At 31.5% G+C, this 24,690-nt stretch overlaps 1 protein-coding gene across 1 annotated transcript; it reads left to right on the top strand.

Annotated features, from left to right (window-relative positions):
- The first annotated feature begins 1,175 nt into the window (after positions 1 to 1,175).
- On the top strand, positions 1,176 to 24,037 carry LOC126778230 (muscle segmentation homeobox-like). The gene is made up of 3 exons (XM_050501714.1): positions 1,176 to 1,842; positions 22,781 to 22,965; positions 23,285 to 24,037. The coding sequence occupies exons 1-3, from the start codon at positions 1,248 to 1,250 to the stop codon at positions 23,528 to 23,530; spliced, it is 1,026 nt and encodes a 341-aa protein (XP_050357671.1). The 5' UTR covers positions 1,176 to 1,247; the 3' UTR covers positions 23,531 to 24,037.
- Positions 24,038 to 24,690: the final 653 nt, after the last annotated feature.

Here is a 24,690-nt window from a genome sequence, read left to right as displayed (position 1 = left end):
CCATTGCTTCATATGGGAAGTCTTGACATTACTTGATAACTATGGGTTGCTAGTGAAGGAAATCTCCTTTAAGAAAAACCTAATAATGCTGTTGGTTTGATCCAGGATATAGCTTTAGAATATCAAATTCTGCCGTATAAGATAGCGCTATAACGAAGCTGTCTTCGTAAAGAATGCAGAGATAGAGCTAACTGATAAAAAATCAAAATTTAATTTTATATATATTTATTTAATATTTAAAAATTGTATCGAATTTGATCTTTTGCGGGTTTTCGTATATAAAATAGGTATTTATAAAAATAATGATTTAATTTGAATTAAATAATTCCTTATTTATATTTATATCAATTAAAAATCATGTGAAAATAGTAACTACCTAAGCCAAATTTATTTTAAATAAACGAATCGACAACGGTGAAAGTTAACAGGTATACTTGCACACATACATATATTAATAGGTATTTACTTAAGAATTTGATAAATAGATGAATCTGTATTTTTTTAAATAAGAATTATTTGCCAATTGTACTAAAGATAGTCGACTGTACGTTAATGTTAAAAGTAAAGGTTATGTTTATTTTTATTCAATATCCGTGTTAGTAAATTGAATCCTTAATCCGTAGTATATTTTAATAATTGTGTTAATATGAGATTAAATTCTACTAATTGCCTAAAAATAAATAAATCAAAAAGCCGAATGTCACTACAACGGCAAAGCGGTAGTAAATCACGAACGCTAATTTGAAACGGATCCGTAAACAGCGCGCCGAAATTCACCAAAACGCTGCCCCTGGCACTAATCTCATAAAGGGAACCAGCCGGAGAATCTCTCAAAAGGATTTAACAAGCGGCATTCACGACTGCTCATTATATTTTTATACTTTATACCTCTGGTGGCGGACATAAAGTGCGCGATCAAAACGCGCGAACCCCTACAAAAGGTAATTATGTTTTGATTCCTACAAAAAAATCGAGTATCACAAAGGAGACTAACGAGATAAGAGCGTGCTAAATCGCTCTCCCCTCGGCCCCCGCTCGGATCAATTCGGCTCCGAACGGTCGATTGGCGGAGCGGGATGGCTTTATATCGGAGGCGGCGCTCGTCACGGACACGCCTCCGAGCCGGTGCGAGGGTCTCCGCCGCTCCTCGCCGGCCAGTCAACCTCCGACCGCGCCCGCATGCGTACACGATCCCACGATCGCGATCATAGTGTGAAACTGTGCTAAATGGAACTGACTGGCGTTCAATGTTAAAAAAACAAAGATACGAGGAAAAGGAAGTGAACATGGCGATACAGAGTGTTTCGAGATACCCGAGCAGCCCGGCGGAGGCGACCGAGCCCCCGAAAGCGTCGAGGATCAGCTTCAGCGTCGCCTCGATATTGGCTGACACTAAGACAAATCAGGTGGATGAGACAGCTGAAATGATTAGGCATCATCGAACGATACCAGAATCTCCTCTCAGACAATCTCCGGCAGCGCAGCCCGAGTTGCCCGGCGGGAAGTCATTATCTCCCAGGCCATCATCCCAAACCCCTCCCCTTAATCTTAACGCCTCCGCAACCGTGACATCGTCGGACGATGAATACGAAGACTCTGTAAATCAAGAAGATTCGATAGTCGACGTAGAAGATCTGCAAAACGGAGTTCAGAGCGATGAGGATGACAGAACGTCGACGCCCAATGAGAAGGAAAGATTAGGACCTATAAGACCCACTCCGTTCAGCGCGTTAGCAGCGGCGGCTGCTGCTTATCACGGCTTGGGCTGGCCTGGGGCTCCATCAGTCGTGCCATCGTTTGGACCACTGTTTCAATCACATTTCCCTGTTGGACATTTAACAGGTCAGTTTTTAAATAATTTATATTTTGGTTTCCAATATATTGGTTTTATATTAATTATTATATTATTTGGTATTATTTCAATATTTTAAGTAAATAATTTCAATAATATTTATGATTTAAGTGTTTAATTGCGTATACTATATTGGAAATTTAATCCAAATTTGGTGTCAATTACTCGTAAATATCAATCGTCGGCCGTGTAGCGCCGGTTTTTTTAAGGTTACGCTGAAGTTTATAATTTACTGCAAGAAACGCCTCTTGAGTTTCCACACAGTCATCAATCACTTTTTTGTAGCCTTAAAATGTATCCTCGTATTTATTGACTTTTATTCTACTGATACCTACTTTCTTTATTGGAATTTTTATAGTATATCTTAAATCATGTTGGAAAATATTGGAATGTCTTTCCATGTTTATTGATGGGGATAATTAAAATAAGTAATAGGTTACTTACATTACCTTAAATGGCAGTTAATTACAATAATAGTTTATAAACTTCTACGTCTATATGTTTTGAATTAAGAAGAGGAATAGACACGGACGCAATTTTAATATACTTAGCCAAATGTACAGTTCTATTAATATGAGTACCTAATAATAATAGTATGAAATTATTGAGAAAAAAACGACTTGAAAAAAATAATTGCTTCTTAGGAATAATTATCATTTGAGTAATTATTCTTATACGAATGACAATTTAATTTTCCATCAAGATATCTGTGTTAATCCAACAAGCAGTAATATAAACAGTCAACATGTTTAAGTGAAAAATTCACGCAATGTTTGAGTGTAAGTTTACAAAGGATAAACCCCTTGACAATTGGGACACGATGCTAAAATCTCCGGTAACCCCTTAAGAACCGGTCGTCCAAAACAAACACGCAAATAAAGGGGCCAAATAAGCCTTACATAAATAACGGATCTGTCGAAATGCGAAAACAATATCAACGTTAAGATGGCGGTTCGAACATGGCCGACGATTTAGCATATTATTCCCAAATGATCCAAGATTTCGTGGATCTGATAAAAGGGAATTTTATTTATCTTTTTCATTGGTTTCGATAATTAAAAATGAATAAATTTATTTGGTATTCCTTTTATTAAGTACCTTAAATTGGTATTGTAATGTTTATGTTTTTATAACGCAAAAAAAATAAATCTGTTTAATGAAATTGAATCTAAGACGTACGTTATTCTTGACGTTTTTAAATATTTCATTCATTTCTTTATTTCTTAATTAGAAGATCGATGTAAAAACTTCTTGCCAAATATTTGGATACAAGAAAATAACTGCAACTACATCTTTAAAATTATTTTTTTTAATTTTAATTTTTAATTTAATTTCGCGCGTCCTAAAATGTTTACTTTTAAAATTCAAGCAATTAGGACGGTTTCGAAGAAATCATTCGTGTATGCGATTGCGGTCGGCGACATTAATTTGTAAGATTACTGCGGTATATATATATATCTTAAATTGTAATATATATATATATATATTACAATTTAAGATATATATATATATACTTAAATTGTAATATATATATATACATAATATATAATGCCAATCTTATGCTTAAATATAGCAGACATTTTAATTTGCGTGAATTCAAATCATTAAGAAAATTTAATACTTATTGTATTTTCAACAGTGGCGTGCTAATCGCTTAGTTTTCTTCTATTCCATTAAATCACAATATTCATGTTTTTATTATCATTAATTTAAAATTTGTTAAGTAAAAAGTTATTTGTAAATTAAAATGCATTGCTTTTTTAACTAATTTTATTTAGCATAATTAAAACAGTAGGTATGTATCGGATTGTCTGTTGGTGTTTTTGAAATATAAATCACTTAAGTGTTACGAAAGTACTGACACAATATTTAGCTATAATATCTGTCTTAGAATTTATCATGTGGATACCAGATGGATTTTGATGAACCTGGATATCATACTCTGCTTACTTATCGTGATTAGTCTACTTATACTTATATCTCACAGGATAGTTAATAGATACAGCAACTATTACCAATTGGCTCGATCGTTTTACACGAATACTCAACAATGAGTTGTTGTTCGGTGGAGGTACTTGCATAAATAATTAAATGTTACCGATATTTTTGTTACGTAAATATATTTGTTGTTGTAGAGTTAATGATTCTCTACTATTTCCGGACAAGTATAGGTACATGCTTTAGTTTTTTTTTTTAGTCATGTGAATTCTACGAATAAAGGAATAAGAATTTAGCGCTTAAAATTTTTGTACTTACTTCAGTTCGAATATGGGATCTTTAGTACACATCTACACGTAATATTGATACGTTATGTGAAAACATTTTATATATTGTGTGATTTCTTTGTCCCTATATTCGCGTGTTTTACATTTAGCGTGACATTAACAGCAAATGTGCTTGAAGCACGGTTATTAGTAAAATGAAGACTATAAAGTTTTATTAGTATGATTGTTAGTGGATTTCATTGCTTTTAAATTTATGTAGATAATACAATTCTTAATTAAACAATAAGTTATATTTCGGGACGCTAAATTTTATAAGATATCTCGTACGCGTCAAACAAATTACTTTTTTTATTTAATACTTTTATCAGAAAAGCAAACATATTGCAACATACAGCTATGTCTTCAGTTCAAGCAAATTAATTATTGTAATCATTTATTTGTTGTCATTCCAAATGAAAAAACATAGAATGCAACAGATGATAAGTATAAAACATAGCTTAAAATGACTATGGCTAATTATAATGAGAATAATTGTAACGACGTAATTTATTTTTTTGAATATTTTAACTGAAAACTTAAAATTTTAGAGAGACCAAGAGCATATTTATTATTCATGTACTGTAGTTTATGAGTGTGAGATTGTAATCGCGATTATTTATCTGTATTAACATACTTATAAAACTTTATTTTAATAATTAAAAAAACATTCTAGAGGACAGTTATCCTCCTAATTATTTCCGATATTATTATACGATCTTTTTTTTTAAACCGTAGCAAAAGATGTCATTCCAGAATTTGAAAAAATTACAAAACAGATAAAGATACCATATTTATTATCTATGTTTTGTTTCAAATATAAATCCAAATATATATGAATTCATGACGAGCCGGTTGGTGTGGTTGGTAGAACACTTGCCTTTCACGCCGAAGGTTGTGGGTTCGATTCCCACCCAGGACAGACATTTGTGTGCATGAACATGTCTGTTTGTCCTTAGTCTGGGTGTAATTATCTATATAAGTATGTATTTACAAAAGAAAAGTAGTACATGTAGTATATCAGTTGTCTGGTTTCCATAGCACAAGCTTTGTATAAGCTTAATTTGGGATCAGATGGCCGTGTGTGAAAAATGTCCTAGGATATTATTATGTCCTAGGATATTATAATTCAGCGTTACCAAATATCTGAAGTCATACGTGTACACGCAAGGAAAGTCATAGACAATAAGTATATAGTTAGTTCACATGTTCAAAAGGGCATCTTTATTTCCTTAATTGATTTGAAGCACATGGTCAGATCATCATGTGATTATTGCATTGTGTATCGCATATAAATGCATACTGAGTGAATTTAAGCCGGCATTCGCATGCACCTCGTTCCTTGTAATGGCTCATTGTCACGTAAACTTAATTTATTTTCAGTTTTACACTAATTAAGTGTAATTTTTTGCCTTTTATTGTGCAGTCGTAAATATGTCAAACATTTCTGCACTATCACTATCCATTAATTTACTTTATAAAACTGTTGAACTTTTGTATGCATATAATTTATTTACTAGTTTCGCGTGTGACTTCTGTTCGTTTGTTTAAGTATTTAAATTATGTGAAATAGTTTACTAATATAATTAAAGAATACGTTAAATTAATTGGAACAAAACAATAGTAATTGTTGCCGTGTTGTATGCATGTCATCTCATTATTCTTTTTTCTCTTTCAATTATAAAAAAAATACGGTCAACTGTTTACAGAGCGTTACGTAAAGTGATTTTTTATGTATAAAATAGGTAGGCGGACGGATAAATGGACTTCCTGATGGTAAATGGTCACCACCGCCCATAGATATTACATAGCCAATGCGTCACCAACCTTGGCTACTAAGATGTTATGTCCCTTGTGCCTATATTTACACTGGCTCACTCACCCTTCCAATTGGAACACAAGAATACTAAGTTTTGTTGTTTGGTGGTATCTACCCAGACTGACCACCAAGTAAAAAAAAAGTAAAGTGATACTTATAAGTTTCATTTGTTCTATCCCTGTGGCTAAAACACGTTACTCTTAAGGGATAATTGTGGGTTCATATCCTGTGCTTTATTTGTATTTATAATTCCTTTCATACGAAAAGTGTAGTAAAAAGAGACAAAGGTTCAAAATCTTCCCTATTTTCCGTTATAATAATTAGATGGTACATTTTTGTTTTATATACACATCACCAGTCTTCATTTTTAAATATATACACTAGCCGATTTGTATCATTTTTTTTACTGGTGGTAGAGCTTTGTGCAAGCTCGTCTGGGTAGGTACCACCCACTCATCAGATATTCTACCGCAAAACAGCAATACTTGGTATTGTTGTGTTCCGGTTTGAAGGGTGAGTGAGCCAGTGTAATTACAGGCACAAGGGACATAACATCTTAGTTCCCAAGGTTGGAGGCGCATTGGTGATGTAAGCGATGGTTAACATTTCTTACAATGCCAATGTCTAGGAGCGTTAGTGACCACTTACCATCAGGTGGCCCATATGCTCGTCTGCCTTCCTGTTCTATAATTATAAAAAAATTGATCACTTCATTAAATAACGAAGACAAATCAAGAAGAGATATGAATACATCGATAACATATAATATAATTTGTTCACTTACGAACAAAAAATCTCGTTCCTGTACTATATCTGGACCCCAATCAATCCAGCTCTAACACTTGACCTCCACTGGATGCGTAACATAACACATCGCTTCATATATTATCGTAATATTCGTAATTCATTTCAAAATTTTCAATTACAATATCTAGCAATCATTGCGATAATAGACTGAAAGACTTTTTTTATTAAATATAAAAATATAACAGAATAGGAATGCTTATAACTTTTGTTTAAGAGTTTAATCATTCTGTTGCCATTTGGGTTACGTTTATATTTTTAAATAAAAAAAACACGTGTACATCGACGTACAGTTGTAGAAAGTAATGGTGATAATGTCAGCGTTGTAAAGCTTTTTATTCGCTGGACGTTTATCCTAAGCGTTGAAAAATAAAGGACCTGTTTTCTTATCGGCACAATGGCCTCTTGCCTTTGCCGAGTTAAATACGCGTTAATACGACTATAACTTCGTATTTTCCTATTTGTTTACGAGTCCGCATAATAGACTATTAAGAATGTTAAATTACTAATACAAAATTGCATTGCTTCAGTGGAATTGATTAAGAAATTTTTTTTTTCACGCTTATCGAGCTAATGGTCTCGTTATTATTGCAATTTAATTATATCTGTGCCTTTTACTTAAATGTCATTGTATACATAGCTGATATCGAAAACATTTATTTAAAATTAAATACATTATTAAAGTCTTGAAAAAATTTAATTTAAAATAAAAACGGTTATTTTTTTTTAAAGGAGCATGTTTGTTTCTGATTAAGTTTATAAAATTAATGTTTAATGACATTCGATCGCTCAATTCATTAACTAATTTTGATTAAAAATTGCTTTTATAATGAGTATGGAATTTATTATCTTTTTCGCAAAAAGTTCGATCGTCAAAAATACTGGACTTAATATTAATATTTTAAACTCGAAAGTAACGGTCTGTTACGCTTTCACGGCTACACCACTGTTCCGATTTTGATAAAATTTGGCATGGATTAAGCTTGAGCGAGAAAAGACATACTATATATATACAAGGTTACTTTTTATCTATTAACTAAACTAACTACTAACCTAACTAAATCGCGCGAACCGTTTATAAAGAACGTGACAAAACTTAGAACTCTTCAAGGGAAAAGCATGCTACTTATACTAAGTTCGCTTTTAATTTTTTTTTTAATAATGTGTTAAATAAATTCATAACGGTGACAAATTGGAATGCTAACATTATTTTCCTTAACCTGAAGTAATATTTAGACAAGATTTATACCTTTTTTTATATTATAGTTTTCATTTCACACTTATTGCGTTTTACTCAATCGTTCCTACTAAACTCTTCGATGAATGTTTAGTAGGAACGATTGTACCAGCTTAATAAATATTTGATTAAATGACACATGATGAATGAGTGCGTCAATATTAATGCAAAAGTAACTTTGTCTGCTTATTACCAAATCGACGACTACAGAACTGAAGCGATCGTCATGAAATTTTACATTTAAGTATCCTGGATAAATACCTAATGGTTTTACGGTGATATCCCAGTGGTTAATAAAACTGTGTCGTACTGCCTGTACTGCCTCGTTGTTCTAGTGGCTTGATGTAAGGCCGCAGACCCGGAGATCTTGAGTACAAATCCCAGGTCGGGCCAATAAAAAGTTATTGCGTTTTTCTGTCAGAAAATTCTCAGTAGAAGCCCGGAGTCTGGAAGTTGGAAGTGTGTACATTCCTGTGCCTCGAAAAGCACGTAAAGCCGTTGGTCTTGGGCTTGAACTCTTTCCGATCGTGTCGGATTGCCGTCCCATCGGATTATGAGAGTTAGGGAATAGAGAGTGCACCTGTGTTTGCGCACACACTTGTGCACTATAATATCTCCTGCGTAGCTGGCTAATCTCTCTTGAGATTCGCCGCCGTGGCCGAAATCGGTCTGGAGGACATTATTATAATAAAACTGCATCTTCATCGAAGTTAAAACCAGGGCAATCACCAATAAATTTGTTTTTAATTCATCACGTGATCAGCGGTGAAGGAACACTTCATGAGCAAACTTGCATGTGTTGGATGGTTACGAGTGTTACTAATCCAAATTGAAGACGTGTGGTGGAGTAAACCGAATCTCCTAACATGGAGAGGAGTCCTACCAGCAGTGAGACATTTAGAGAGTGTTACTATACTTAAAGGAAAAAAACTGGATATATTTATATTGCTTAGAAGCTTTATAATTATAAAATTCTTGAATTTATTCATACGTCATTTGTATTCCAACAGAAGTCGTCCGGTATCAAAAACCCGACGCAGCCCGAAGCCGGTGGCTTGTTTGTGCAAATTGACGAATTTAATCGCCTACCTCGTTTCGTGAAGGAATGCATTTTGCGAAAAAAAGAAGCAAAGGAACGCGCTTTTTAATGGGCATCTCTAATTGGTCAACGCATAGGTCGAGGGCAGAATTTGAAATTGTACAAAAACGTTCACTGACCAAGGAGTTTTAATATGCGATTTAGCAAAAAGTTCCCTCGGTATGCATAGAAATTAACATTTCACGTGAGCGTAATTTTCTTTCAGTTGTAAATACTGTTCTACGAATTGCGTGTGGCTCTCCGGCTCATTTGTAAAATAGTCAAAGAGCAAGCTAACGTTTTGCTCGTAATTTTACATGCTTTAAACTAGTGCACTTAAGATTTAAACTGCACTTCTGTTCATTGTCTAAAGTCGTTACCGGCGTCAACATTGCTGTACTTCTGCGAATAACTAAAAATATATTTGCTTAAAAGTACCAGCTTCCTTTAAATGATTCCATTCTAATTTGAACCTTATGCCGAAGGTTTTAAAGCAAAGGGTTTGCCAATTAGCATGATTGTTTGCGAGCTCTAATTTGTTCGTGCAGGAAGCACGGATGGCGTGATGGGGATCCCAGCACCGTATAATCTTTACTTCTGATGTTATCTAAAGATTTATTATGCTCTGTCATCGTCCGCGAGATGGCAGCACGCGTCACTGAAGACGCTACTGGATTTATCTTTTTAAGATTAATTTAATTTTATGTTATAAGCCTTAGTATTACAGTACAATTTAGTTTAAATTAAAACAACACGACCTCCCATATTGCGATATTTACCATTAGTTAAATTTTATATATCGATCTTATATTTACTTAAATGTTTAAATGAATGTATGATTGCGTAAATCGGATACTTTTTTGAAACATTACTAAAAATCAATAGTTACTCGCGATCCAGACATTCAATCGAGCGACTCGCACGCAAACGAATCGAATCGATTAATCGCTCCGTTACCGTCCGCCAGGCGGAGCCATGCGTCAATAAAATACTTGTAAAACTATCGCGAAATGAATTAAAACAGATGGCGAGCCAATTAGGAAAGGCAATCGTGCGAGTACTGGTAGAAAAAAGAACTTAAATAATCCTACAATTCAATTTGTAGCTTAATATCTAAAACTTAAGGTGTCTATTTGAAAAACCGCCGTTGGAGTAATAGGGGTTTCGGGTTACCACTAACGAGTCGCCCCGATAAGAATTTACAGTTACCTGATAGACAAATATGGACGTATTTATCGTTGAGTTTGCACTTGGTCGCTTGGTTGTTCGTGTTATATTATTGTACGCTTGTAATGAGCTTAATACTGGAACTAATTTGGAATATGTCTAATTGGTTACTACATGCTGTCTCTGGTTATGGGCCTACGAAATTTATTGAAATGGTGTAAATTCTTTTATAGACGAACTGATTGATTTGATGTTTTAGTGTAATATAAAACAATATCGGTTACGCAGACTTCAAAAGCTTGACGTTATTATCGCGAGCGGAGTTCAAGCGTCGTCCCATCAAAGCTGATTGCGATTTTTTTATATTAGATGTGTTAAAATAAATCAATAGACATATATGGACAAATATGGACGTATTTATCGTTGAGTTTGCACTTGGTCGCTTGGTTGTTCGTGTTATATTATTGTACGCTTGTAATGAGCTTAATACTGGAACTAATTTGGAATATGTCTAATTGGTTACTACATGCTGTCTCTGGTCTCTGTTATGGGCCTACGAAATTTATTGAAATGGTGTAAATTCTTTTATAGACGAACTGATTGATTTGATGTTTTAGTGTAATATAAAACAATATCGGTTACGCAGACTTCAAAAGCTTGACGTTATTATCGCGAGCGGAGTTCAAGCGTCGTCCCATCAAAGCTGATTGCGATTTTTTTATATTAGATGTGTTAAAATAAATCAAACACACCTTTGTTTTATGTAAGTAAATACAGATTACATAGTTATGTATAAGTATGAGCTACGTAAGTAATACAAATAAAAAAAAAATCATTGCCTGTAAAAAAATATAGCAAATAAAATATCATCAATTTGTAAGTTAATTATTTAAAATACAAAAAAAACGCCTATAACTTTTTTAATTATTCCACTAAATGATCTTGAATAATTTAATGATTAATAAAATATTGAATAATAAAGATAAGAAAATAGTTTTTTTACATTAAGAAAGCGGACGAAACAAATTGTCTATTCTCAATAAATTCAAGATGCTGTTAAGATATCGATGATTTTAGTGAATTATCAAAGTAGAATTTATTATTAATCGTCTCAAAAGAATTTATAATGTTTATGCAAATTGATATGAATGTCCGTTAATAGTTTCAAAATTTTTATATAGTCTATTTTATTGCTCGCTACTGTTTTAATGGGCGATCGAAAGATTACGGAGAATACATATTATATGATTATTGATTGATCCAAGCGTTATTATTAATTGCATACATAAATCAACATTAAATTAATATTTAACATAAAAATATCATATTTCTTAGATATCATATTTCTTATTTGAATTATTAAAATTTGCGATTAAAATAAAATAAAGTTTAAATGACTGCAATTGCTCTTTGACTATTTTATAATTTATAAGTAGTAATCTAATAATTTCAAAATAGAATAATAATTTAATAAAGCACAGATCGAAAAATAGAATTCACAGATAAAATAAATAAGGTTATGCTAAAATTTCACAGATTATAAACGTCAAAACGCAAAATAAATTTTCATTCGCTGCATCATAATCCGGGTTATAAATACGGATAACTATCATCATATATTTATAATTTTTAATTAAAAATAAAATAGCGTGGCGAATTAGTCAATTTGTCATCGAGGTTTGGCCACATTGTGTTCGGACCATAAATAACGAGCTTCTTCGAATTCATTTGAATACTTATTTAGGAAAAATAGCGCTGCAAATATGTATTTTTTAAAAAAAAAACTCCTTTGGTTACGAATGTCTTTCATTCGTTCCGCGCTTAATATTTTGCAGCATTTTTTATCGTTTTGACATCAAATCTGTTAGCGGTCCATAATTGGAATTTACTTACAATAGAAGTTATATTTTGTTGAAAGAATAAATGTCTATTTGTGTTTCTTTTTTTTAATAACACGTCGACTTTATATATATCTAAAATTTTTGAGCAATTTACTTTTTTAAATTTAATTATAACGATTTCGAATTGGAAATCTAAAACATATTTTTTAAATATCTGTTTATAAGAATATTTCTTATAGCATGTTCTATAACTAGGTGGGCAGCGTGCAGCGTGGGAGTCGGGACGCCCCGCGGCGTACCGGCGCACGCGCATTAACATGTTCATTTATTAATATACCCTGTAGAGTTGGTAATATTGACGATATAATTTTATTATATTATTATACGGTAAAGATTTGTCATTTTTGAAAAATGAAAGTGTGGAATATCGTTTTATTTCGACGATTAATTAATTTTTAAGTATAATTTATTATAACGATATATATGTAGATTAATTTTTAAATTCAAGAGCGTTAAAACACTATTTGAAATGTTGCGAGCAATGATTCTTATGCACTGTAAAAGAATAATTGAAACATTTACGGCCTTACTTATAAACGTTGTTAAGCGGATGATTAGTTGAACAATGCCGTGTCTTATTCTTTCGAATGTCAAATCAATAATGACAGAAAGAGAGCAATCACTGTTTAAATAAATAGCCGCTAAGGAATATTTATAAGTAAAAGTAACGACCTGTAAATGTCCCACCGCTGGACTAAGGCCTCCTCTCCCTTTTGAGGAGAAAGTTTGGAGCTTATTCCATCACGCTGCTCCAATGCGGTTTTGTAGAATACACATGGCAGAATTTCAGTGAAATTAGACACATGCAGGTTCCTTCACCATCAAGCACCACATGAATTATAAACACAAAATTAAACACATGAAAATTCAGTGGTGCTTGCCAGGGTTTGAACCCACGATAATCGGTTAACATTCACACGTTCTATTCATCTCGGCAGTTAAGTAACATTTTACAAGTTTATAAGTATAATTTAATGAATTTAAGAAAATTCTAACATTTGATTAGTTATTTATCTCAGTTGAATCTTTCCTAATTTGGGTAATAAAGATTTACCTCTTCAATATCAAAATATTAGTCTTTTTGAATGAATAATAGCATACGAAATAAGAATCAAGCGCGCTCCACCTTAGACTGTATCTTCACTTTCCATAAGGTATGAGAACAGTCAGTCGCTAGCCTATTATACATTAAAAAAAAAGAACCCTACAGTATATACGAGGGTAACTTTACTAATATAATAAATGCTTGGTATAAATGCGAGTTTGTTTGTTTGTTGGTTAAGCGTCTTAATCACTCAACTGATAATCAATGAATAATTGCATACACTTTGTCAGGGGACAGAAAAGGGCATAGTGGAACACTAGTCCTTAGTAAGTAGTGTTATAATAATCCATTTCTCCTTTTTCAAAGTTAATGTATATCTACATATACCTAATATGCAATCGTATAAAACCTAAAATATATCCTATTAGAAATATAAGTATGAAATTTAATATAATATGTTTATTCGTTGACTTTTATATCATTGAGTTAAAGTCATTGAAGTGTTTTAACGATTAAATTTTAGCTTTATTTTAATTTAAAAAAAAAACGATATTTTAAAAAGTCATAAAAATATTATTATTTGACCACAACTGTGTATGATACTTATATCGGCTAAATTGTATATTTTTAATCATATCTCGGTTAGTTATTTACAATTATAATTAATACTAATGAACTTTATTCTCCGATTATTTTTATGACGCGATTACATTTTTAATTAATTTGACCGAATTCATTGTGTAAACATATATTTTATTGAGGATAATGTGTATTATGATCACATGAGCTTATTGAAATAGTTACATTTGTTAATTTAAATAAATGATACAGCATTTCCCGTAGACATTTAAAAATATATATTTTAAATTTAGAACATTTTCTTTTACTTAGAGACAAGTTAATTGATTACCAGATGCAACGAACTTTGCCCATTAAACATTGGTACTGGACGAAATCAAAAAGTGGGAAGTGGAGGACGTTATTGTATGAAACGACTTGGATAACTTAAATTTTGAAACCGTTACTTAATATATCATATTTTTAATTAATAACTTACGTAACAGGAAAGTGTGAAAAAAAATCATTATTTCCTGGTTTAGCAGGGTAACACTAACCAGGAAATAATGTTTGGAAGATTGCAGAAATATACAGAATGAACACAAAACACATATAAGTAACTAAAATATAATGTAATAAAATGCTAAAAATAGAATGAACTAACTACATCGAATTTTATTAAAAGCTATTTAGGTTCAATGTACGCACAAAATGACAAACTTCGTAATTATAATTTGTGTTTTTGATTTCTGTATAAATAATGATAATTGATATGTAGTTTCAGTGAAATGTCAGAATTGCGACATTGACTATGGTAATTATAGTATTTGAATAAATGAAATGATTCGATGAACGTATCAAAAAGCGTATTACCGTAAGTTTACAACATTTCACAGATACGAAGTAAGACCTTACAGAACAGCACTGCAGGTTTTATTTATATTATATGATATAATATACCTATTTTATATAAAAAAAACATTTACTAATAATTTTAGGAACCCTAAAGTTTGTGAGTATGTATGGATATTTTTTACTCTTTCACGCAAAATCTACTAAACAGATTTGGATAAAATTTGTAATACAGGTAGGTTATACCTTAAGCTAACAGATAGCAACATAACAACTTCCCCCCTCCCCTCACGCGACGTAACCGTGGGCGAAAGCTAGTATTTGAATAAAGTTAGTATACATTGATTTTGAAAATATTACGAAATCTAAATGATGTATGTTTTGCAATGGTTATAAATTTTTGATTGTTACAAATGTATTGTCACAATTGTGTTCATATTATAAATCATTTTGAGATAATAATAGATTAATCTTCGCAACCTTCTTTACAATCGCAATGAAATACATATATTGAATGGTGCTGTGATTGTGTGGTCATGATCTGGTGAATAATCAAATAAATGTCCAATAGCATTTCATTTATAACACAGGTGATTGGTTAATCCCATTTGATCGATGAACTCTGGATTGTGATTGGGTGATATATCTTGAGGGTGCGTAATCGTATTCTTTTTTATCCAATAGCATTTTTCTGCTCGAAACTTTGTTAAAATATGCAAATGCAAACAATTTACAAGCTTCTAAACTTAATAAAATATAGCAGGGTTGCTACATTTAACATTTAAAAAAAAATATTCTATTGCAATTTTCTATGGATATCTCTACAAATTATTAATAATATATATATTTTACGTAGAAAATTTAAATCTAATAAAATCTATAAAAAGTTTGGAGAAGCTTATATATATAATTTAAAATTTAATTATAATATCCTGGGACATTATTCACATACGGCCATCTGATCCCAAATTAAGCAGAGCTTGTGCTATGGAAACCAGACAACTGATATACTACATTTACTACTTTTCGTAAATACATACTTATATAGATAATTACACCCAGACTCAGGACAAACAGACATGTTCATGCACACAAATGTCTGTCCTGGGTAGGAAACGAACGCACAACTTTCGGCGTGAAAGGCATCTATCAACCACGCCAACCGGCTCGTCAAATTCAATCAATATTTATAGATTTTTAAGTGTATACAATACTCTATCTATATTTATATCTAATAACCCGATAAACGATTATATACTCGTAATTATAGTGACGAAAGACGACAAAGAAAATCTCCTAATTAAAGACGAAGTAAGAAATGATTAACATTTCTTCTAGTATTCATATTTATGTGTGGAGGTGTGCATTTATGTACCTTTAGGTAATTCATTCGATAACCTTTCTGTTAATATAAAAAAAAAAAAAAAACTAAACACATGTAATAGTCACAGTCATTAACATTAGTACCTAATTATATTATTAATTATAATACATAATATATACATGTAGTTATTGATTTAAAATTCAGAGCTATGTATGTGTGTATATTTATCTATGTAAAAAGAGTAGAAGTAGAAGTCTAGTATTTATTATTCTGAAGTCGTCACATGTTCGTAACTCCCCTCCACCCATATTTTGGTTAATGGCTAAATTGGCAACCCTAGGCGTGGTCCACAAGTCATGCTCCTAATTATAGAAGCATTCCCAATCAATTATACGCAATAAAACAATGGTTACATTTGTACGGGTAGGAGAAACAATGTTGCCTTGTTTTTTATTGATTTTTTTAAAGTAAGAGAAGAACTTTTAAATAGCTTAATAATACAAAATGAATTAATTTGCATCGGGAGGAATCCGCGATAATTAACTAATGAAAGGTAATAACAACGTTATAGAGACTAAGGTATTTATTACAGTTTAAAAATAGTTGTCTTCAGTTATTAGCAAAAACTATTTTTATTGTTTATTCGTATTAAAGGTGAGAATGAGGTTTGGAATTAATTTAATTTTAATCATTAAACGCTGTTCAGTTACATTTTTTTTCTAGTTATAAAAAGCGCTACATTAATTCCATTTATGCACATTATTAAGAATAACATTAGTATAATTTTTATTTTTATTTAAAACCGTTACAAAACACAAACAAATGAATTATCCACAGATAAAGTAATTTCCAGCTAAATCAGCGGTTTGAACAAGCAGTCAAGTGTTGTCAAGTGTTGGCTGTACGCCAAAATACTAATGTCCCATTGAATAGTGCTATTTGTATTGCGTCGGGGCTAAATGCGCGCTTTAGTTAATCGATACAGAATAGAGCCATGGAATACGCTGGAAATGACAGTTTATAGCTATGTTTATGTGTGTGAGTCACTCTGTGATTTAGGTATATTAAGGTCGTAGCTTGTATTGGAAATCGTTCTAGGTTTTGTAGTTACATCAACGCAATTAATTATCTTTGTTATTAAACAATTAAATTGCCAAAATTAAATATACAGATAAATAATTTTACGAAATCATACGTAACTGGCAACACTACTGTTAAGATAAGTAAAGATAATATTGTTAAAATAGCTAAACCACAAAACCGGAAACATAATTCTTGTATATTGCGCTATAAGCGTCATAACTTGATAAATACTTCTTGAACAAAAAATATGTGTTTTAAATTGACACATAGTACTGGCAACAATTCAAAAATTACCTCTGATTTATAATAAAAATAAATAGGTGCAGACCACTCATCGGAGTGTTATCGGTAAATTAGATCAAATTAAACATTACCTATAATATTCAAGTATTAAAGTACCAACTATTTATTCTTAACAATTAAACCAATGCCTTTGTAATAACATATCCGGGGCACAGTTTAACTGCGGACTTCCGCGTTTTCTATGGCCCGGTTCAAAAGCGATCGAGTCGCGTGATGAATGATTCTATAGAAGACATTTCGTTTGATCGCCAGATAAATATTGTAGGTGTACTCGGAGAATTCGGGAAGACTTGTTAATGGCTGGGACGGTCTTTGTTTGAACCGATTATGGAGATTTATTGTGATGTCGCTCGCTTCCTTTTTGCTTACGAATGTTTAGTTAACGTGGTTCGTTTACGTATATCGATTATTTTGTCTTTAAATAAAATAAACTTTTAAAGATATCGTTCGTTCCATAGATTAAAATTAAATTGTACAAAAAAAAATGAGCGGTTGATAGATACCGTCTTTTTTATCTGTGGAATAAAATTGAAGTTTGAAATTTTATTATAAAGTAACTATAAAATACTTAATTGTTGAAATGAAAGCTAACTGACTATTAAAAAATGCTATCGAATAAAGTCTAGTTGCAAACTTATTCAAAGATCCAAATTAAATTATTAACAGCAATACAAAGTTCAAACAGTTAATTGGACATAACAAAATGAAAAAAAAATCAACAGCATTGACATGTGTTATAATTAAACACATCGCTTAATACAGTCATAGAGCCATCTATATTTACGATTGATCATTAGTGTGAAACAGTACAATAAAATGCCATTTTCTGTAAACGCGACTCCCTCTCAAGAATTCCCGCCTCTGTTGCACAGACAACAAAAACGTCAAGCTTAAAACATTGGAATGAATGACATACCACGCCTCGCACGATTAATGGTGGTGCTTTCACAAAAAGCAAACACACTCATTAATATATCAACTGTCTTTTTAGCGGTACTGGAATAGTACGGTCAGCATAACATTTAAATTGATTTCATTAAGATCAACGCTTATTATATCTCGATGGAATCTCGGCCGTATTGAATGTCATTCACATTGCAATTAATCTATAATGAAATTCCGCAGACAGTTTTATATTTATTTATTGTAAATTTAAAACTCATGTAAAGAAATACATATATAGATGACAATTATAAACTTGGAATAAGTATTTGATGATTTTCATACAAGATATATAAATTTAGATGTACATTGAGGAGTGTATGATTATTACGAGTACTTGTATATTCTGTGGTCGATGAAAAAGAGAAACCGTGTTTGAGAACTGAGTTTCTTACCGGTTTTTCTTGTTAGAATCTACATTCCGAACCATGTAGGTTTATATTAATTTTAACCTTCTAAAATGATTAAGTATCCAATATAGCTTAATTAATAATACTTTAATTATGAATATCGAATGAATAAAAATAAAGTAAAAAAATAGTTAAAAACGCAATTAATTTTAATATCAAATATAATTATCAATTGTATGGTATTTTTACTTTGAGAAATGTACTTATTTTTCGTATCTTTGTCTATAAAATATGTATGCTATAATTAAAAAAAAAAAAGTTTGACAGAACGAGTGTAAAACAATGGAAAAAATGTACTTAAGTTTTAAAACGCGTCGTATTTCTTTCAATACACTTAAACGCGTATAATTCAGTGTACATCTGCAGCCGATATCTCTTAGACAATTAACAGCGAAACAGACAGTTCTCGTGCAAGTATTTTTAAATATGTAATTTAGACGCGGACAATTTAAGGACAAACGCACATGCTAAGACCTATTATGGAGTATTGAAGACAAGTCTGATAGATGTTTTTTATTATTTAAATTTCGAACACAATAAATGTACATAACTAGTAACTGGGCCGTTTACATATTTTAAAATATTTATCATACGTTATAACTAATTAATTAAAACAAGTATTGTATCCATTTTGTCTTTGTTTTATCCTTTACTTTAAGGGTATTAATAGTACAACGAATGTTTTCTTTAAATTTCCTAATTTGTTAGTATGAGAACGTACTAGAATTATAAATGACTAATTTTTCGTCCGCGTGTTAGAGGGGTGAGGCATAGGTAGAAAAAAGTAGCCTATGACCTTTCTTGGGGTTCATCATTTAATTGTGTATTGCACACATAATATAATAATCGCTAGATCATTTTGGCTTTATTCACGACAGTCTACAGTTGCATGTGTACCTAACTTTATTTTTATTTGAGTGCGCCGGCAGTCGCTTTGACATCCTAACACGACATTAATACACATGGAACTTTTTTTCGGCTGTCACATAATTTACTTTTTCCCTCGCTTTTTGTGGCCCATTAGCTATTAAGCGACTCGTGGTGTTTGACATCGGGATTAATATGTTGAAATCGTAAACGTTGTGACAAGGTTAATATTTCTAATAGAAGTAATGTGACGCGGATTTCATATTATGCATTCGATACGGGAATTACGTCTCTATGTAGTTATAGTAAAAGCTAGATTAGCGCGATCGTTTGTTCGTGATAAACATCTTGTTTTGACATGAGCAAAATTTTTAATTGTATTTGAGACAATTTTTTGCCTAATTTTAAACACATATGTTTAAGTCTATATTATTTACCATAAGAGGGGTAAATAAAGCTTATATTGCTATTATTATTATTAATTTTTTTTTCAATCGCATCAAAAATTCTAAATTGAATGTATTAATACGAGACATGACGTTACGTCACTATACTCAACGATATAATTCGATGGTAGATAGAAAGATTCGTAGGTTTTGAAGTCGCCATTAATGACATTAGAAGTTATAGGAACGACTTTAACGGACAGTAATTAAATCGAATTCGGTTACTGAAGTACAATAACGATTTGTTAGATATAGGGACCGGGAGTAAGCGTCGTAATTGTAATCAAGAGATGGGCGGAGATGGCATATAGATTAGAGCACCTGAATCTTAGCTAAAGATATTCGTTTCAAACCTGGATTTGTTTTAAATAAAAGAAAACACCATGGCCAATGGAAACACCGTTGAGTAGCTAGGCCGTGTCCGTAGAAAAAAATGTAACATGTGGATTTATCAACCCAGATTGGAGTGACGTGGTGGCTTAAGATCGACCTTCTACTCAAAACAGGGGGAAGCCTCAGCGCAGCAGTGGGACATTTATTTGACTTTGAACAAATTGTTATTATTAGCAATCTTTGCCTAACCTTACATAGTAATATACAAGTACATACGTCAATTATTATGAATGACTGCTTATGAATCGATTTGCGTAATTTGTTTTATCATACTGACTATCGTCTTTCTAACGCAATCAATCAACGCATAAGCACTAATTAGTTCGTATACATTAATTAACATCGATATGAGCCATAAACTTTTATCATAAATTAGTTAAAAATAGCCATTATTCATAAAGATTAACCGTTTCATGCTGTTTCCCGTTATGTCAACGTTTTCAACCGGTTCTTGTATATATTATGGGCTTCAAATTTAATTCAATTAAATATACAAATATTACTTATCTAAGCTATTAGTTGTGATAACAAGATACGTTAAGAAATTTGTACTTTGTTTTTGCACATTAATTTTCAAATGTCTATATATAGATAGACAAATAGATATATATCTCGCGATATTTAATGTATTGATAATATTCCGAAATACAAGTATGCCATTACTGCTTATATTATGGTTAATAAACGTCATATTATTTAATTATAAAGCTGTCTGGAGTTCGTGCAGGCTCTGACTGGGTGGTCTGTTTGCTTATTTATTTATTTATAAGCTTTATTATCCCCGAACAATTATTATTTTGTACAAAAGGTAGAGATGCCATCTAGGCGTCGCCATGTAAATAACGGTGGAGGCTAATGCAAAATCAAAAACATTCACACTAATAAAAAAAAATATATATACATATATTAATTATTGTACCGCCAAACAGCAATATTTTGTAACAGTGTGGTTAAAGACGTAAAGGATCTTCTTAGACGCGACCGGCTGACATTGCGCCACAAAGGATTGGGTTTTACTTTTTACTTCTTTCGATAGAAGATTTATCACTAGATCTAATTACTAGTAAGAAGTTACAGTATAATTTATACATCTGTTGATCCCATTGGACCACAAGATCATCTTGAAACGATTATTGACCACTGAGTTTAAGATGATAAATAAGATAAACCTCTGATAAATGTCAACGTTGGATGAACGGATTAACTCAAGAAAAATAAATGTTCCTTGCTCTATCTCTACTGAATGAATTTGATTGAAACACGAGAGTTTTTTAAATTCTGTTAACGATATTATATTATAACAAATTAAATTTATTATCTATTTAAAAAATAACACTAGTATTGTATTTGTTTTTTTTTTTAATATGCGGAAGAAAATAAAACTCATTTGAGTTAGTAAATATATTAATAATAAATAAATATATTAGTAATATGTATTACAAATAATCTCCACTAGATTCAGGGTTTCTGGAAGAGATCTCTTGTTAGAGATAAGTTATCCCTTTGTACACATTTTTCATTTATATAATTTTCTGTATACTCTGTTGGTACATAAATAAAAAATAAAATAAATAAATAAAATAAATGTGAGCGATAATCAAAAAAGTGAAACCCGTTCAGTAAAAAAACACTCCGATTTGCGTATTCATATTTTTGTTTTATCGTTAAATCATTTAAAAATTACTTTGTATAGATGTTATCGTTAGGCCGTGGTCCGATTCCTCCGCGTTGTTGTTGTACGATTTATTGAGAAATAAGCGGCATTCCACAGAAGTCTTCGGTTATAGAGCCGTTTACAGTACTATTAGTTTTATATATTATACCATTTGAATTCAATTTGTAAAGAAATATATTTACGAATTACTTCAATTTTCAATGCGTAAATTCTTTGAAAAAATGTAAAAACTGTAGCTCGTCTTTTTTTTTTTAAATTAAATACTAAGAAAATAAATTATACAGCCAACGTAAAAACAAAGTTCATTGGCATTTGATTTAATTATTTTGTACGTAAATGTCGAATAGCATAATTTGATCTTACATTTCGTAAATAGTTTGAATAGATAAATACCACTCGCTTTAACGAGTTATTAGGAGCATGTCTGATTATAATATTACAGATTGTTGATATCAAAACATGGCAATTGTCAACGCAATTGTTTCATTCACTTATTATATTAAATCCAATTAAAATGTATAAAGGGAGTCATCACCTAATTGTAAAATTTAAATTTTACCCAATGTTGGCTGGAAATAAAAACATATATTATCACCAAAGGCTCGTAGGACATTAGTGTTCTGTGAAAGCCACAGACTAATAAATACAGATATGACTTTAAAACATTGATAATAAATTAACTAAACATTATTTTTAAAATAGCTAGTAATAGTAATAAGTAAATAGTAAGTGATTTTTTTTAATTTAAAATTTTCATTCACAGATGCCAATGGCGAGCCACCGAAATTAAAATGCAACCTGCGCAAGCACAAACCGAACCGCAAGCCCCGGACGCCATTCACGGCTCAACAACTGCGCGCTCTAGAGAGCAAGTTCGTAGACAAGCAGTACCTTAGTATAGCGGAAAGGGCCGAGTTTTCTTCATCTCTTGGACTATCAGAGACACAGGTTAGTTTCGTTGAGTTCGAAGTAGTTGTTGGTTATTTTTTTATAAATGGGATTAATATAGATTGTTTGTGATTTCTATATTATAGACAAACCTTGCTCCCATGAGTAAGTTTATAGAAAATATATAAGTATTTTTTATTCATTATCAAATAATTATCGTATAAGGAAGTTTTAAGGAAAAAAAATTAAACCTAAATAATTTTAAATAGGTTATAAAAAACGTTATCAGTAACGAGTATGAACTCTATTCGCACTTGTGACCTTTAGACTTATTACGTTATTTGAGTATATTATAATAATTGAAATTATTTGTTATCAGGTCAAAATCTGGTTTCAAAACCGTCGAGCTAAAGCGAAACGCGTCCAAGAAGCCGAGATCGAGAAGCTAAAAATGGCGCAGTTTTCCCGCCATCCCCACCACATGTACCCTCACCCGTTGCAGCAGTACTTCCCCCACCATTTGATGGGAAGGCCTTTGCCACCGATGATGCCACCACATTTGGCAATGCATACCTCTTTACCTGGCTCGCCGTCTCCGAGTACACAGTCAAATGGCCAGCAATAAAAAATAAAGGTTAACTGTATATATTTTGAACTATTAAGGTCAATTCAAATATATAATATACAGCGATGGTCTACCGATATTCATGAAATATATCTGTTTTGGTTATTGTAATGTATTGGTGTTAAAATTAATGTAAATGCGCGCTTAATCGACCTCTTTAATTTAAAATCTTTACCAGTTAATTTAATAAGTTATTAGTTATTTCTACTACTACTAATGTATTGACGCCAAGGCTGTATGGTGCAATACGTTCACCTTTTTCAAATGATAAGAAAAAAAAATGTCGCCAAAATAGATTAGCATAATCCTTTATAATTTGGTCATGTTCGATTTTCTTATATGTTTATAAATTATCTTGTAAATATAGTTTAAGTTAACGTATTTTTATTTACGATGTATTATTTAAATGTAATTAATTCTTAATCAAAACCTTTATAGAACCAAATCATAGTAACTATAATATTATACTTATTTTAGTACAAAATTGTCCTTACGTCGGTTTTCAGGAATTCAAACGTTTAAAATGTAAATAAAGAATTTAATTGTAAATTAAATATTTGTACTTGTGTAGTAAATATATTAATGAATACTTGATAAAATATATAAATAGTTTTATTTTAAATTCTTAAACCAAACCTTACTATTCTTAATCCTTATAACTTTATTTCCTTATAAACTTCACAAAAATCTATTTTAGTTTTTTTTATTCATAATTTAATATTCACCTACCAAGTGTAACTCAGTGGATAGATTACGTAAATCCGAAAGTTGCGAGTTCAATTCCAGGCAAGCACCATAAGAATTTAGCTCTTGCTTGGCGGTGAAAGAAAATATCGTGAGATCTGGTTGTGTGGGATGAATAACATGTATCAACCAGACCGCATTCGAGCGCATAGTGTAAGCTCAGACCTTATCCTCAAAAGGGAGAGGAGGCCTAAGCCGAGCGGTAACATTTGCAGATTCTTACTTTTTACTTTAAATAGTATTGCTATTATTTTTATACATCTTAGTCTGTTCTTGGCTGTACAACATCCGAGTATGGACGGAAATCGCGAGTGGAAAAAAACAGAAGGAATATCCAAAGCTGACTGCCAATCTTAGCTAGTCGGAGAGTTATTCGATGAAGAAGAAATCAGTCCTCAAATAATTTAAGTGTAATT

The sequence above is a fragment of the Nymphalis io genome, chromosome 25, assembly GCF_905147045.1.
Source record: "Nymphalis io chromosome 25, ilAglIoxx1.1, whole genome shotgun sequence".
Classification (NCBI taxonomy): Eukaryota; Metazoa; Arthropoda; class Insecta; order Lepidoptera; family Nymphalidae; genus Nymphalis; species Nymphalis io.
This window is presented reverse-complemented; position numbering and strand designations above follow the sequence as displayed.